General features: G+C 43.1%; 2 protein-coding genes across 6 annotated transcripts; one reads left to right on the plus strand and one right to left on the minus strand.

Annotated features, from left to right (window-relative positions):
* Positions 1-517: 517 nt before the first annotated feature.
* On the plus strand, positions 518-11,153 carry SRSF10 (serine and arginine rich splicing factor 10). Of its 5 annotated transcripts, XM_032709832.1 has the most exons (7): positions 546-740; positions 2,727-2,831; positions 4,518-4,621; positions 6,084-6,246; positions 6,542-6,595; positions 6,776-6,877; positions 9,940-11,153. In XM_032709832.1, exons 1-7 carry the CDS (start codon positions 676-678, stop codon positions 9,956-9,958), a joined length of 612 nt encoding a protein of 203 aa, XP_032565723.1. In that variant the 5' UTR covers positions 546-675; the 3' UTR covers positions 9,959-11,153. The 5 variants fall into 5 exon arrangements, with proteins under 5 accessions (XP_032565724.1, XP_032565725.1, XP_032565723.1 ...); XM_032709833.1 differs by lacking the exon at positions 6,776-6,877 and having other exon boundaries at positions 518-740; XM_032709834.1 differs by lacking the exon at positions 6,776-6,877 and having other exon boundaries at positions 537-740; positions 6,545-6,595.
* Positions 11,154-11,751: 598 nt separating this feature from the next.
* On the minus strand, positions 11,752-15,357 carry PNRC2 (proline rich nuclear receptor coactivator 2). Its single transcript, XM_032709835.1, has 3 exons — positions 15,193-15,357; positions 14,059-14,263; positions 11,752-13,633 (listed from the first exon to the last, which is right to left on the minus strand). The coding sequence occupies exon 3, from the start codon at positions 13,613-13,615 to the stop codon at positions 13,211-13,213; it is 405 nt and encodes a 134-aa protein (XP_032565726.1). The 5' UTR covers positions 13,616-13,633; positions 14,059-14,263; positions 15,193-15,357; the 3' UTR covers positions 11,752-13,210.
* Positions 15,358-15,454: the final 97 nt, after the last annotated feature.

The following is a 15,454-nucleotide window of genomic DNA, read 5'->3' on the forward strand; positions in this document are numbered from 1 at the left end:
TGTGGTGCAGGAGTACACAGGAGGACATATTACAGGAGTACACAGGAGCACACATGAGTGCACAGGAGTACACTGGTGTACACAGTCTCAGTTTGCGGTGCAGGGGTGCACAGGAGTATACAGAGGAGTACATATATTACAGGAGCACCAGGGAGCACACAGCAGTACACATGAGTGCACAGGAGTACACACGAGTGCACAGGAGGGGGCCATGGCGCCCTGAGACAGCTGCGTGAGGCGGGAGCTCCCTCTCCCCTCACGGGTGGGCTCCGCCGCCATCTTGCCCTCACCCCCGCCTCTCCTCCTTTTCGGCGGGAAAAGCGAGCGCTCGTGGCCCGGCGCGCGGGGAGCGTACCGCGCACGCGCGGCGCGCGCCGAGGCGCGGGACCGCGCGCTCCCGCTCGTGGCGAAGGGGGAAGATCGAGTTCGGCGCATGCGCTGAGCGGCCCCCACCGAGGGAGAGGGGGCAGGTTTTGGCGCCGCGCTCGCCGCTCTCGCCGGAAGCCCCCGCGCGCGCGGGAAGTCTCGCGAGAGGCGGCGCGCGGGCGGGCGGGCGGTGCAGCTCCCCTCAGGTCGCCTCAGCCGCTCCCGCCGCGCCCGGGCCGCGCCGCCCTCCCTCCTTCCCTCCTTCCTTCCTTCCTTCCTTCCTTCCTCCCCCTCACCGCCGACGCCGACATGTCCCGCTACCTGCGGCCCCCCAACACCTCGCTCTTCGTGCGGAACGTGGCCGACGACACCCGGTGAGTGGGGGCGGAGCGGGGGCTCGCGCAGGCTTTGGCGGGCTCGCTAGGCCGCGCGCGCAGGGGTCCCCCCGCGGCGAGCCCGGCCCGCGCTCTCCCTCTCCCCCCGCATTCCTGTCTCCCTCCCTCCTCTCTCCCTACCATCCATTTCGCTGCGCTCCTCGCGGTGCTGCCCGTTCCCCGCCTTCTCCACGAGGATCCCGTTTCCCCAGGCAGCGCCTTCCAGAACAAAGCTGGGCCGCGAGAAAGTGGAGACTCCCGCACCCGCCGCTGAGCGGGAGATTCCAAGCGGGATGTTGGCCCGCCGAAGCTGGGAATGCTCTTCCTGAAAAAGCACCGTTGTAGTTAGATTGTGAGAAAATAGCGCGTTTGTGCCCCAAAATGCCTGGCGTGGCCGGTTCCGTTAGTGCGGGAACCGCAGCCGGTTCAGGTGGAATGTTCCTGCGTTAAATGCTCAGGAGGGAGCGGGGGAAGCGGCGCTTGTTCTCCGTTATAACCGCGCTGTAGCGAGACCCCGTGAGGACTAAGAACGTGCAGTGAGAGAACTCCTCACAGGGAATTAAAATAATCTCGAAGTACGGATCACACGGGTTCTTATTTAGGTGTTTTCAGTAAGCTGCGAGTTTTCTCCATTCCTCTTTTGCAGTTTATCGTGTTCCTTTAGTGTTGTCAGTTGTGGGACATTTATAGAGCATTTTGGTGCGGAGTGCCCGTGTCAGAGCACTCGTGTGTTGTTGATTTTTTGTAGAATTTTTATAGAAGTCCCTTGTGAGGTATAATTCTACAAAATGCAAGTTTTCCAACTCTCTGCCTGGACGACTTGTATCAAAGTTGCTCAGCAAATAACAGCAGCGTGGGCACGGTGGAATGGAATGAATTAGGAACCTTGTGATCAAAAGTGTAAATAGCTTCAAAATAAACTTTTTTTTTCTTTTTTTTTTTTTGCATGAATTTTCTCTTTCCAGTCGTTTAATTTACTGCAAGAACAGTTGAGGAGGAGGACGATTACTTCCAAATTCTTTAAAATTATGTGGATCCTGTTGAGGCTTCACCATAAGCTTGTGATTAGGTAGCTCAGTGTTCCTGCAGATGGTTTCATTGTGAGATCTCAGTGCTGGTTGTTGTAGTTCCCTTCTGCCAGCACTGACTGTGTGGAGATTTGTTTCGCAACTGGTGAGAAAGAGAAATGTAAAAATACTAAAAAAACCGGTAGTAACTCACTCTACTCTCTAAATATGGTATTATATTAGTCTTTCTCATACAGGTTTTTGTCCTCAAATGTCACAAAAGTACATGTAAAGAAGCTGATGTGGTTAAGAAACCTCTCTGTCGAGGACAGAGTGGTTGTTCCAGGGATAGTTGCACTTGGACGGTTTTGTCCCAGATCTCTAAAGCCAGTTCCTTGGAAAAACTGTCCCGAGGGCATGAGTAGTTGCTCACTCGAGATCTGTTCTATTTGATGTGGTTGTAAGTATTGATTATTCTATGCAAATGAGTTTGGGTGACTGGTTTACTCTTGTAATGTTTATTTGGATCTTATAATTGATGTTTGGGTGTTGCAAAATGACTGTTGAGCTACGTGAGGTACTTGAATAATAATAATAATTCTTAACAGTCCTTTTTTTTCCGCTTTCTGCCAACCTTTGCTGGTGCCTCCTGCTTTGAATTAACTGATGTGCATCACTCCTCAGTTGATACTTCTCTGAGTTATGCTGAAGGCTGGTTTCCAGCTGCCAGGGTTTATCTTGAGCATCCCGAGTCTTGAATGATTCAGAGAATCCCAATGTTCTCCCAACGCTGAATTGCTCAAACACTTTTTTTTTCCCCTCCCAAAATGTTTTGCTACTTTCCTCCTCTCCCAGCTGCTTCCAAAAACCAGAGTTGGTCATATTTATTTTAGATTTTTATTTTTTTAAAATCTGGTGGGTGTTTCCTAACACTTTAAACAGTGAAAAAAAGCCATATAAGCTGTTTGTGATGTTCCAGGTCTGAAGATTTGCGCCGTGAATTTGGTCGTTATGGGCCTATAGTTGATGTTTACGTTCCACTTGACTTCTACACTCGCCGTCCCAGAGGATTTGCTTATGTTCAATATCCTTTCTTCAGATGGCTCATTAGTGAGGGGTGTTGAAGTTTGAAATTCAAGTTTGTGTAAGAGGTAACCAATCTAAATGAAAAAGCAGTTTACTTTTGTGTTGTATCTAATAAGTGTCTTACTTATGTCGTGGTGTTTCGTTATTTTTGAAGATTAACTTCTCTCAATTGTTCTTTGCCTTTTTTGCAAAACTTAAATCAAGTCCAGTAATATAAAAGCTTGCTTATGTCACTGAAATTAATATTATATGATTTAAATGCAAATTTGTCACTGACTCAAAATTTTAATTGATCACTGCCACATTTTAATTATCACTGGTGTGTAAGTAAAGTTGTGCTTAGCAAAATGTGGCTGGTATTCCAATATAATATATTGTTAATTTAACAAATGGAAACTGGAATCACTTGATCAAAATCAGATTGTATAAAAAAATTAGGTGAACTTCTTTCTTTAATATTGTCCCCTAATTTGCTGTCCTCTGTTGTTGCCTCAGAATGTAAAGCTGTACAGTAATGGCGACCCCAAAGAGAAAGCATGAAAGAACCTTTAGAGTAGAGTTCAACAATTAAGGCAAGTAGACAAGCCAAAGACCTCTTAAGGATCAGGCTTGAAGAGAAGGGAGAGTTTGGGAAAAGAAAAAATAAAGAAAAGCTGGAAGAAGGACAAGCCATAATGGGAGACAAAGCTTCGCTTTATCTGCAAAAGGGGGAAAAGGTTGTTTTTCAAAGTAAAAGATAAAGCCATCTGTCATTTTTGGCCAAGCATCTCATGACAAGTCCTTCTGACAAGCACTTAAAGAGTTAAAGGTCAAGATGAAGTTGAATGGTGGCCAAGATTAAAGGAGTCATACCTGATGTATCCTACAGAATAACAGTTTTTCTTCTGTCTGTCATGTAAGCAGTAATTTGATGAATTATTCTGGTTTAGTCCATTGACAAAACCTGTAATATTTCTCTTGTGAGTGCTCCTGTAACTGTGGTCTGAATGAAACCGGGTTTCTCGAGGGAGATGCTGCAGCAGGGCAGTTGATCTTCTGCAGAGCTGATGCTGCTGAGAACTGAGTTGCCTCGAGGAGAAGGGAACTCGCTGCTTTGGGTCCCGTAGCTGGAGCAGGTGTGGAAGTTGCAGCATGAAAATGAACGTGTGACCCTGCACGTTGGCCCTGACTGACAGTGCAGGGCTGGCAGGGTCTGCTCTTCCCTCAGCCTGGGCAAGGTCTGTACACACAGAAATTTAAAACCACTTTGGTAAAGCTTTATCCCGGTTCTAATGTTGATATTTACTGTTGGTGTGTCCAACATAATTTAGGAATAGGGTTTAATTTGAATAAACTCAGTGCAGTGGAGAGAACTAAATGACCATTAATAAGTGTATTTGGAAAAGGATACCTTTATTTTCTTTGCATAAGTACAAGTGGGAGAAGAGAAAAGTTAAGAGTATCACAGAGCAACTGTTTGCTGATGGATAAGTTCATGGTCATATTATGAGAGTTTAATTTTATTACAGGAGTTCTCAGCTGGTGGTTAATTAAAAAAAAATAATTCACTAGTGCACAGCGTAGCATGACAAAAGAACTTGAACAAAAGCCGCCTGTAAAATTAGAAAATAACTGACTTTTATTTTTATTTTAAATACCAAATGTGTAAACTGCTCAAATTCCCAAGTACCTTAACACTCCCCACATTCGAAGATGTCCGTGATGCAGAGGATGCTCTCCACAATTTGGATCGAAAGTGGATTTGTGGAAGGCAAATAGAAATCCAGTTTGCACAGGGGGATCGGAAGAGTAAGTGCCTTCTGTGTGTTTCCTCACACTCTGATTTTACCCTTAATTTTAGCACCAGACAGCATTACACGTGTTACTGGTTGTTCTGATGTGTTCTGACTTGTATGTAAATAGCATGTGGATGTTTTGCTTTTTATCCAGTAACTATTAATGACTCGTTTTAGTTATAAACAGATAACTAAGTGCAACAGTCACTTGCCACAGTCATTCTTAGGAGCATTCTGTGCAGTTCTCTGTGATTTCCAGGATTCAGGTAATGTGTTCATTTCCATTTGGTTTCAGGATAAAAGTAAATTTCAAGGTATCTCAGTTCAACAGGGAACAGAATCCTGCTTTTCTGAACAGCTAACTGTAAAGAAAACTTAGGTCTTCTAAATCTGTTTTTTGTGTACCTAGTCTTAATTTGCAGGGAGGTACAGATATTATATAAAACCAAAACGTGCTCTTGGTAAACCTGGCACAAACCTGCTGATCTAAACCAGGACTGTTATACTTGTGTGCTGCTTGGGAATAAAAGTACCTTAAAGATCTTTAGTTACAGCTCTCAGAGAAGCAACCTGACTGTCCAGTTTTCCCTCAAATACACACAATTAACTTTTGTTGAAGTCAATGGAAATTTTACACTCTAAAGGACAAGTTTCTGTCCTGTTTATAAACACTGGGATTTCTAATAAGCTTCTGAACAACATTAACTAAATCCCCCTTAATGTTGTAAAGCAGCAGCACTTAAGCATAAAAATTAAAGGCATTTAGTACAGTGGTTGTTACAGTGTGGGATGTTTAAAATACTTAGAGCATGGTCTTTGGGTTTGAATGAGAGTGGGATTTGATACAGAGAAAAGAGCTGTGCTGCTTAGAGGAAATACAATGGAACACTAATAAGTTCATTCATTCTTAATTACTTTAATAACTAAGCTACAGATTGAATGTGCATTGTTTTACTGGGGGGTCCTTTTGGAATCAAACTTCTCTTTGGCATCCACTGATGCCTCCATATAAGCTGGCTTTTAACCATTAAAGAAAGCTGTGGATCAGGTGTGATGCCTGGTGCTGTGTAATCAGGAAAATGAGTGTTTAATTAATTCCCTGTTAGCTTTCACTCATTGGGTAAATTCAGGAATGTTAGAATGTCTCGGTCATGGGTTTGACCTGACATACCAGTTTCCAGCTGGCCTGAAATCACCTCTGCCAGTTCTGTGTTCTGGTTTTATGGAGCATTAGTCCTTTCTTACTGTTTTTGAGGGGGTTTTTATTTGGTTTTTTTCTAGATTTATAATGCCCACGAGGCTGCATTAATTTTTGTCCAGTGGTTAAAGCAGCATAAAGTGGCCTCTTGTGTCCTTTCGTAAACATCTCTGATAGAATCACAAACGAGCGTTTGCTAAACACCAGATATATGGATTAGTCACTAAGGGGGAAAGTAGGGCATCTTTTTCAACTTATGTATTGCTATTTTTTACAGCACCAAATCAAATGAAAGCCAAGGAAGGGAGAAACCTGTACAGTTCCTCTCGTTACGATGACTATGACAGATACAGGCGATCCCGGAGTCGGAGTTACGAGAGGAGACGGTCTAGGAGTCGTTCCTTTGATTACAGCTATAGAAGATCCTATAGTCCCAGAAAGTAAGTGTGTAGTGTGTGTTTGGCCTCAGCTGCACAGCAGCCTGCTGGAGGAGAAACACCACATTGACTGTTTAATTGTTATAAAATTGTGAATAATCCTTTTCTGTCGTGGGAGTAGCCTGTGGGAGTTGCATATCTTGCATGCTGCATCAGATCAGAGGCAGTGAATGAAAATGGCTCTGGGCTTCACTGGAGAATAATTTAAAAGTGCACAGCTTGAAAATTAATTTATGAAGCATTTGTGTATCTGCATAGGTATTTGTCACCGTTTACTTTTTCTGATGTGCCTTTTTAGCAGTAGACCTACGGGAAGACCTCGTCGTAGCAGAAGCCATTCGGACAATGATAGGTAAAACACTTTTTACACCCTTTGAATTGAAAGCTAGATCACTGTATTCCTTTAACTATAGGGTTAAAAAAAAAAAAAAAAAGTTTCTCCTGCAAAAACGGTAAACAATTTTTGATGTACTAGATGTGTAAGAATAGTGTTTTTACATTCAAATCTCCTCTCTCCCCTTTATTCTGATAGGTTCAAACACCGCAATCGATCTTTTTCAAGATCTAAGTCCAATTCAAGATCACGATCCAAGTCACAGCCCAAGAAAGAAATGAAGGCTAAATCACGGTCTAGGTCTGCATCTCACACCAAATCTAGAGGCACCTCTAAAACAGATTCTAAAACACACTATAAGTCCAGCTCAAGATATGAGAAGGAGTCGAGAAAAAAAGAACCAGCTAGATCCAAATCACAGTCAAGATCACATTCTAGATCTAGGTCAAAATCCAGATCGAGGTCTTGGACTAGTCCCAAGTCCAGTGGCCACTAACAGTGTTTCCATGTTGGTTTAGACATGTAAGATTCATTTACACACAGTTCAGTTTACTTAAATTATCAGGAATATGATGTTGCAACAGTGCTAAAAAATATTTTCTTTGTCAGTTTTCCCTGTAGCCCACAATGGTTAAAATTAAAACAGTGTTGAGAAGCCACAGAGAGAGAGAGAGAGAGAGACAGAGAGAGAGGGAGAGAGAATGTCCACTTGGTTACATGTCATGGGCAGCTACTGATTTGGTTGTGGTGTCTCTATGTATATTTTTGTAAAGATTTGCATTTTTAATGCTTAGATATTGGTGATGAGTCGACTGATCGTAACTTGCAACATTGTCCTTTTACAAATGTCACACCCGTAGAGAAATTGGTACCAGTTTGTGCTGAGCAGTTAAACCAACTGTTTAACTGGTTCTTTTGACGCTAAACTTTGTGAGAGAGCAGAAAACTGGACAGTTGTAGTGCAACACTGGCTGCTGGGAAATCAGCCTGGCAGTTTGTTCCCCTGGCTCCGGGGCAGGTTTCGGTGTTCTCCGTGCCCACCAGCACCAGTAGGGTGGTAATTGGAGCCCTTTGGAGAGATATTTTGGAGATTTCTCTTTAACCCTGGAGAGATGGTACTGACACTGCGTGTACAACACGGGGAGAGAGTTGGACTGTGCAGTGTCGTGACGTGTCGGGACAGAGGCTTCACTGCCTTTGGCCCGGCTGCTACTAAAGGTGTGAGGGGGGGGAAAAAAACCCCACCTTGAAATGGAAAATCAAATTCAGATTTCAGCAAACGGCAGAGCAACTGAATATTAGGTTGTATGTACATTTTATGCAGTTTTTGTATCTATTCTAAATTTTAGTGAGCAGTTAACCATAAAATTGCTTAGTTTTCCTGCTGTTAGATACAAGTAGATTGTTTCGAGTTGTGTGTGTACAGTATATAAGAACTAAACTTTTATGCCAATGACTCCTGTGGTTAGTTGGTGTATTCATAGGTATCAAACCGTAGCCATCTCTCTTCCTGGGTAACCAGGCTTGCTTTTACACAGCAAAAAGCAGCTGGCCAAGCAAGCCTGAATCACTCCTTCCTCAGAATTGATAGTGGTTTGGTTACAAGATTTTGGTTTACTTCAGAACAAACGTTTGGAGTTGGTTATGAACAAGAGCTGCATCTCTAGCTATGTAGTTTATCACTAATACAGTATATTTAGAAAAATGAATGTGGAAAATAACAAACCCAGTGTGTAATCTCACCAGTATTTCTCTAGAAGGCAAGATCCTTTTGTTATGGAAATGGCTTTTGGCGTTGGGTTTTTTTTTTCCCTCTATTTACTTTCAAAAGCCGGCATCAAACATTCAGTGTTCCTCGCTGTCTGATGTCCTAGCATATAAAGACATTGATTTCCAAAAGTTCCTTTTTAGAGAAATGTTTTAGGGTTTGGGTTTAGTGTTTCAGCAGGGCCTTTAAAGAAGTGCAGATGGCTTTGGAGTTATCGGAACGTGCTTTAGGGGTTTGATCGTAGAATCTTTGTACGTTTGATAGTATTTCTAACTTTTTCTTTACTGTTTGCAGTTAATGTTCATGTTCTGCTATGCAATCATTTATATGCACATTCCTTTAATTTTGTAGACTTTCCTGGATGTATAGTTTAAAAAACAGCAAAAAGTCTATTTAAAACTGTAGCAGTAGCGTGCAGCTCTAGCAGAGGAAAGTTGTGGGATTAAACTTTGTATTTCCTTTCTTATAGAGGCTTCTAAAAAGGTATTTTTATATGTTCTTTTTAACAAATATTGTGTACTACCTTTAAAACATCGATGTTTTGATCAAAATAACTACAGACCCAGCTTATTTTCTGCTTGCTGTAAATTTAGCAAACATGCTGTAATAAAAAAATGAAGGAAATACTGATCCACTGGAATTATTGTAGCTTTAGAATTTGACTCCAAAGCATGGTTAGGAATAGAGCTATGCACCCCTTATGGAGTAAAATCCTTCCTATGGTATTTCAGTAAAGGCAGGAATTTATCGTTTAATATCTGAATAAATGTCATGTCACATTTTTCAAGGGGTACGAGACAAAATGAGAATGATAAGCATAAGTTTTAGTCTAATATATTGAATTTTATTTACCATTAACTTTCATTATTGCTGGATGAACTTGTCCTATGGTTATAATTCAGATGTTATTAGCCGGGTAATGAACTACATAAAAGCAACAACTGAAGGTGCTAATAGAATCAAATTTATAGTGTCACCTTATCAATTTATAGTTGCCATATCAAAACTGGCGCCAGCAGTGGTTCTGTGGGAGGTGACAAAGCTTTGCTGGTGACATTCAGAGATGGAGCTGCCTCCTGGCACTGGAGGAGGTTCCACCAGTCAAAGAAAAAAACTGCTCTGTAAAGCATTTAATTAGTTTGTTACACTCTTACACTGTGTAAGCTGAGCTGTGAATTATCCTGCAGCTTTGTGCTTGTAACAGCAGAACTCCCCACCCTTTTCAGCTTTATCTGTGTGGTCTTCATGACTAAATCCTGCTTAAAAGGGGTCTTCATGACTGTGGTGGGGAAAGCAGGGTTTGTTTCTGTCAGGGACCTGCAAGGTCGTTAATGCTCACGTTAGTCCAGCTGGGATTAGAGCTGGATCAGTGGGAGGAGGGTGGAGAACATCTCCGAGCCCAGGCTGAGTGATTTGAGTCTGCAGAATAACAGTAACTATTCCTTTACTATTGTGTCAGCATGTCCTTATATTGTGTGCCTCAACATTTATGTATAGCACAGTTTAATTTTTTTTTTTTTGTTTTGAAAATCCAGTTCATTGCAAGTATAATGTAGTGTCTGCCAGTTCTGATGGTTCTTTCTTTCTCTCCCAGAGGTAGGACTAAACTTTGACTTGACTTGTGTATATGAACAAGCCAGAAAAGCCGAACACAAACCCACGATGTTTCAAGAGTGCATGAATAAAGATGTTGTCCTAGTTCTTGCTCCCATGGAAAAATTGTGAAGAAGCTGTTCTGTGGGCCTTTCAGTTGGGGACGAGTTAGCAGGATGTGGCCAAAAGGGCAGGGAATGTTTATGCATTCATGCAAGTCAAGCCACAGCCCATCTAGATAACATCTCCCTTCCTTGATGCAGGTATCCTAGTCCTGCCCTAAAAAAAGCAGGAGCCTGTCTTGTGCAAGCTTCCTGCAGGTTATGCACAGCTGGAATGCAAGAACATTGCAGGCTACAAAAGATCATGTCTAGGCATCTTTCTTTTGGAGTCTCAAGAACGGTGGGAATTGCGTTTTTTTTTTCTGTGGTAAACTAGATTTTTGTCATTCCTGCGAAATTTGTAGAATTGAAGTAGTGTGTAAAAAAAAATAATAATATTCTGCTGAAATAATGGCTGTGCTCTAAAGTATCTGCAGCAAATCGATGGGTGGCAGCAGTCATAGAAGGCTCTATTGGAACTTCTTTTTCACCTAAAGTCCATGCACCCAACTGGTAATTAAAACTCTTCAATTTAGTGGTTAAGTAGCTGGGTGTTTAATTAGGGACTCTGATAGACTGGTCTCTGAAAGCTCAATGTTATCCTTTCTATGTCTTTTCAAGATGTTTAATGTACAGTATCATGGTTTTATTGGAAGTGGAATTTTTCCGTTTAAATGTTACTTTGAGCTCTCTGCTCGGACAGAGCTTTTTTTCCTGCCTGTCCAGTCTGGGGCAGAGCCCGGAGCGTGCTCGGAGAAGGGCAGTGGAGCCATCGCGGCTTTGCCAGGGATGGTGCAGACGAACATTCTGAAATACAAAGGGATAAATTGACACATTTTTAGGACATAATCACCCATTGAGAATTGCTGGTTTTCTCCATTTATCTTGTAACTTGCTTAAAAAGTCTGTAGTCCATTGCTATAATATTTGTCTAAAGATGCTCTTGCTGATGAGACTATTGTAGGAAGGGAAGACTCTGTACCCTGTAGTGTGTTTGATCAAAGATGCTGATGTTTTATTCATCCACATCCTTTCTTCTTGAGTTTTGTGTTCCATCTGTGCAAATAACCCTGTGAATTGGGAATAAAATGTACAAGTTTTGACTATAACTTGAGAGCACCTTCTGACTTAATTAATTAGTCTGTGGGAGATGGAGCCCCAGTGTCGCCAGGTTCTGGTTCTGTGAGGAATGTTAATTAGTGTTAATTTTCAAGCCCTGTGTTCCCAAACCTCTGGAAGGGCATGAAGGAAAAGGCTGCAGTTAAGAAACCTTCTTTGTGAAGGGAGCTGCCAAAATTATGTCATCCCACTTTCCCATTTCCATCTGAAAACAAAGAGATGCTTTTAGGGGGTTAAAAAAAAAAAGTTTATTTAATTTTTTTTTGTTTCCAATTTGTACAAACACCATTGGTAATTGACAATTTGAAATGAAGAACAGATAATTAACTGGGATACAGCTCAGACTCTGGTGATGGTCCAGGTCACAACACAGGTTTAGAGACTGCCAATTCCATCTGATTGGGAGCAATAATTTGTAAACATTCAGCTGCCACTGTGTTTGGAATGTACAGAAAGACACCTCAGAACATTTCACAATCTGCCAAAGTCCCTTTCAAACTAAAGCACTTTTTTTTGGTAATTCCTGTATTTTGAAAGAACCCTGGATGATCCTGTTCTCACAGTTCAGCTGTTCCTGCTGCAGGATCAGCTGGAATGTGACAGCACAGGAGCTGTTGCTGAAGGATTTGAGCAAATACTGGGAGAAATTGATGTCTTGCAGAGCATTGATGCATTTCCAAAACACAAAATGGTTACAATCCTTCGGTTTTATCAAGCACCCAAACCCAGGCATTTGCATTTCTTACTGAACACTTGATTTGGAACATATCAGTGTTTTTTTCATCACTGAACACACACCTCTCCTCCACATTCTCAACGGGAGGAGCTGAAACTTCCATCAGTTCTATTTTTTTTTTTTTTAAGTTTTTTTTATTTTATTTAAAAAATCTAAATAAGCCTCTTTTGCACTGATTTAACCTTAAAAAATGAGCTCACAACGAAGTACAACGTGCATATTCACTGCATGTGAAGTGCAAGGGCACAGCCACAAATGTCCTTTTTTTTTTTTTTTTTAAACAAAATAACATTTTTTTTTAAACTAGGCCACGTACTCAACATGGTCATCTTACATTCAGCAGTTTTGTACTAAAAATACTTCTGTGCAGGAAAGCCCAGCATAAATTTACATATGCTACAATGTTTTACATGTATTTACATGGCTCTGTCTTCCCTGTGAAAACACTGAATACCTGCCCCAAACTACTGTTAATTATTAGAAGGGAACCAATTTAAGACCAGTCTAAGGAACTACCTCACCTTTTATCATTATAAAAACTGATAGAAAAACGTGGTTTAGAACTCCTCAGTGCAGTGGGCATCCAAGGGATTTTTGGGGAGTTTTTTGGCAGTCACCTGGCAATGCAAAGTCTTTAGTTGGCACTCTGACTCGTGGAGATTCCCGGGAAGCACTGCTGGAGCTGGAGAGAGGCATCTGCCTGGACTTCTTCCATCCCTTCAGGACGTTCTAGATTTAGAGTCACGGGCTTGAAATGCTCATCCCCCACTCCAGGAGTGCCACCAAAGCTCACAGGTACAGGTAAGAGAATCATCTGTGCTTCACCTTGTGCCCAGGGGGAGGTTTCTGCTCAGCAAATCCACAGAATGTTTGTTTAGCACAATTTTACACCAGTCTGAAAAGCAGCAAATAACCTGACTAAAGCTTTCAGTGCAGTTTTTTTTTTTTTCCAGTTCATGCTGCATTAAGTTAGGTAAGAGCTGGTTTTCTAACGATTCAAATCACAATTTTCCAATTCTGGGAGACAGTCCCATTTCCTCTTACAATAAATACAATAAACGGTGACCGTTCAGGATTTGATTTGATTGATTTTTAGAGAAAAATACCTATTTCACAGTGACGTGAACACAGCACTGAACTTTTGAGGTAAAACATGAGGGGAATGTAAACTTCCACCCCTCTTCCAAGTGACTAACTACATGCAGCAAGAACACCTGGCTCCACACACCTGTGCAGCTGGAGTTAGGAATAACAATGCTCAGATTTGAAACCCTGTCAATTTAAATCACTTCTGAAAAATCAGGAAAAGTTACATCTCAAGCCTGGACTTTTAGTAATGTTTTCAGCTGAAATGTCATAATTTCTTTGTCAGAAGGTTTAAAAGAAACAGGTACCCAGTGGCTCGGAGGCTTAGGAAGAACACTTGGGGAGGGTGGCTCGCTGAACTTGGCTCCAGCATAGTTCTGGTTGCTCTGGGGGGTGAACAACAGGTTGTGATTGTTGGGATTGCTGGGGAAGGGAACGTTGCTCTTGCCCCCTTTCTGCATGGCCTGCCATGCCCCAGGGGATGAGCTGCCTCCACGTCCTCTTTCCTTCTTCATGTAGGTCTTCATCTGCGAGTTCTGCTCTTTGTTCTTCTGCCTGTTTTTAAGTTGTTGATGGTTCTTGGTGGTATTTCTAGACTGGGGAACTGGAATGTTGTATCTTTCTCCACCACCCATCTTCAACTTAAATGTCACCTGTAAAAACAGGGAGAAAAGTCGGGTGAGTTTTTAATCACTCTTTTTTTTAAGCAGAAGATATTTCACAGAATGTTCAGATTCTAAGCAAGGGGACACAAATCAGTCTAACCAAAACTTGTATCAATTCTGAGTAGTGGTTTTTACTTCTTTACTGGATGCCACTTGAGTAATAAAAGGTGTTACTACTGAGTGCTGGAGAAATTTAAACCAAGCTTGTTACACCTAGAGACAGGGCAAAGTTTGCACTGAGAAAGCCACTCCCTCCAGGCTTCCTGGTAAGTGCAAGAATTACTCTGATAAACCCAAAGTGAACTGAAAACCATCTCCAGATTGTAACTGAACTGCCAGACACCATCAAATGGTGCTTAGCACCTTTCTGCTGACATTCCTGTAGTAATTTCCCCTCTCCCACCCCCATTTACCTCTCAGTTGTCTTCTCAGATTCCACACCCTCCAACTCTTGCCCCCTTTCTTGCTTCCAAGCCTGAAAGAACAGGTGCTGCCTTGTGCTGGACTCCTTCCTTTGGCTGGGAATAGAAGTTTTCATGGGCTGATGTGCTGTCTTCAGCCAGGGAGCCGAGCCCAACATCGGATTCTCGGCACAGAAGCTCCAAGGGAGAAGTCCCGCTGCAGAAAAGAGACGAAAATTTGACGTCAGAGTAAGGAAACGATTGTTTCGATTTGGGGGGGGGGGAAGCAGCAAATTCACAGTCAGCTGTGTCTCTTGCTAAAAATGACAACATGCTACAAACAAACCCCCACCCAAAAGACAAGGCAGTATTTGTCTTACTCTGCTTATACAAACTTCAGCATCATACTTCGCATTTCACCAGTAACAGCCTTTTTATTATGCTCTCTCACTCTCTGTCTTAAGAAGCATTTTAATAGGTAATGAAGAACCTTATCTTTTTTTTTTTTTTTAAATGTGGAAAAAGTAAAATACTTTGGGATTAACTTCAGGGAAACGAGCTCAACGGATCACTTGAGCACAAAGAAACCCCTCCCTGTAAACTGCCCCTGGAGAAGGCACCCACCTAACTGGGACCAGTACAGGAACTGCCCCCAATTGTCCCAACACTTCCCGTGACACCCCCTGCACTCCCCAAGCATCACAGAGCTCCATTTCTCATCTGTCAGCTGTTTTTCTTTTTACCTTCGTTAGGCAAGTAATTCCTTATTAACTCTTACACCGACTTCCTGTTTAGCCCATGGCTCGTACTTTCCTGTAATCTCTAAGACTTTAATCTCGAGTCACTCCAATCTGTTCACCTCCTGTAAATCTCCAAACTCATCAGCCCCCCCAGCCCATCCCTCCCTCAGCTCCAGAGGAGCCGCCCATCTCCATTTCTTTCGCCTTGTTTGGACTCAAACCAAGGGAATATAACCAGCCTCAGCCCAGCTGCTGCTGCTCCCACGAACCGGCGCTTCTTCGCCTCGAAACTTTCTCCTCTCCCCGAGCCCGCGGGGAGCCGGGACCCCCCGTCCCCACCGCCCCACAACGGAGCACAACATGGCGGCGGCCGCGCCCGGCCCTTCCCGCACCGCTCCGCCCTTACCGACTTCAGTCCGCTCCGTTCGCCCGCAAGCAGAGACAACACACACGGGCCACTCGGAACCGACCCCTTGCTGCTCCGCCGTCAATCTCCAACCCCCCCACCCTCAAAGCTCCCTCCACCCTGCGCTGCCCCTCTCGCTCCTTCACAAAATGGCGGCCGCGTCCTGCGCGGTTTAACACCCTCACCCTCCTCCCCCCTCGCTGCTCCCCGCGCCTTCAGCCAATAGGAGCGCGCAGCTCTCTCGCTCCGCCAATGGGCGCCA

Source organism: Chiroxiphia lanceolata, chromosome 24, assembly GCF_009829145.1.
Source record: "Chiroxiphia lanceolata isolate bChiLan1 chromosome 24, bChiLan1.pri, whole genome shotgun sequence".
Classification (NCBI taxonomy): Eukaryota; Metazoa; Chordata; class Aves; order Passeriformes; family Pipridae; genus Chiroxiphia; species Chiroxiphia lanceolata.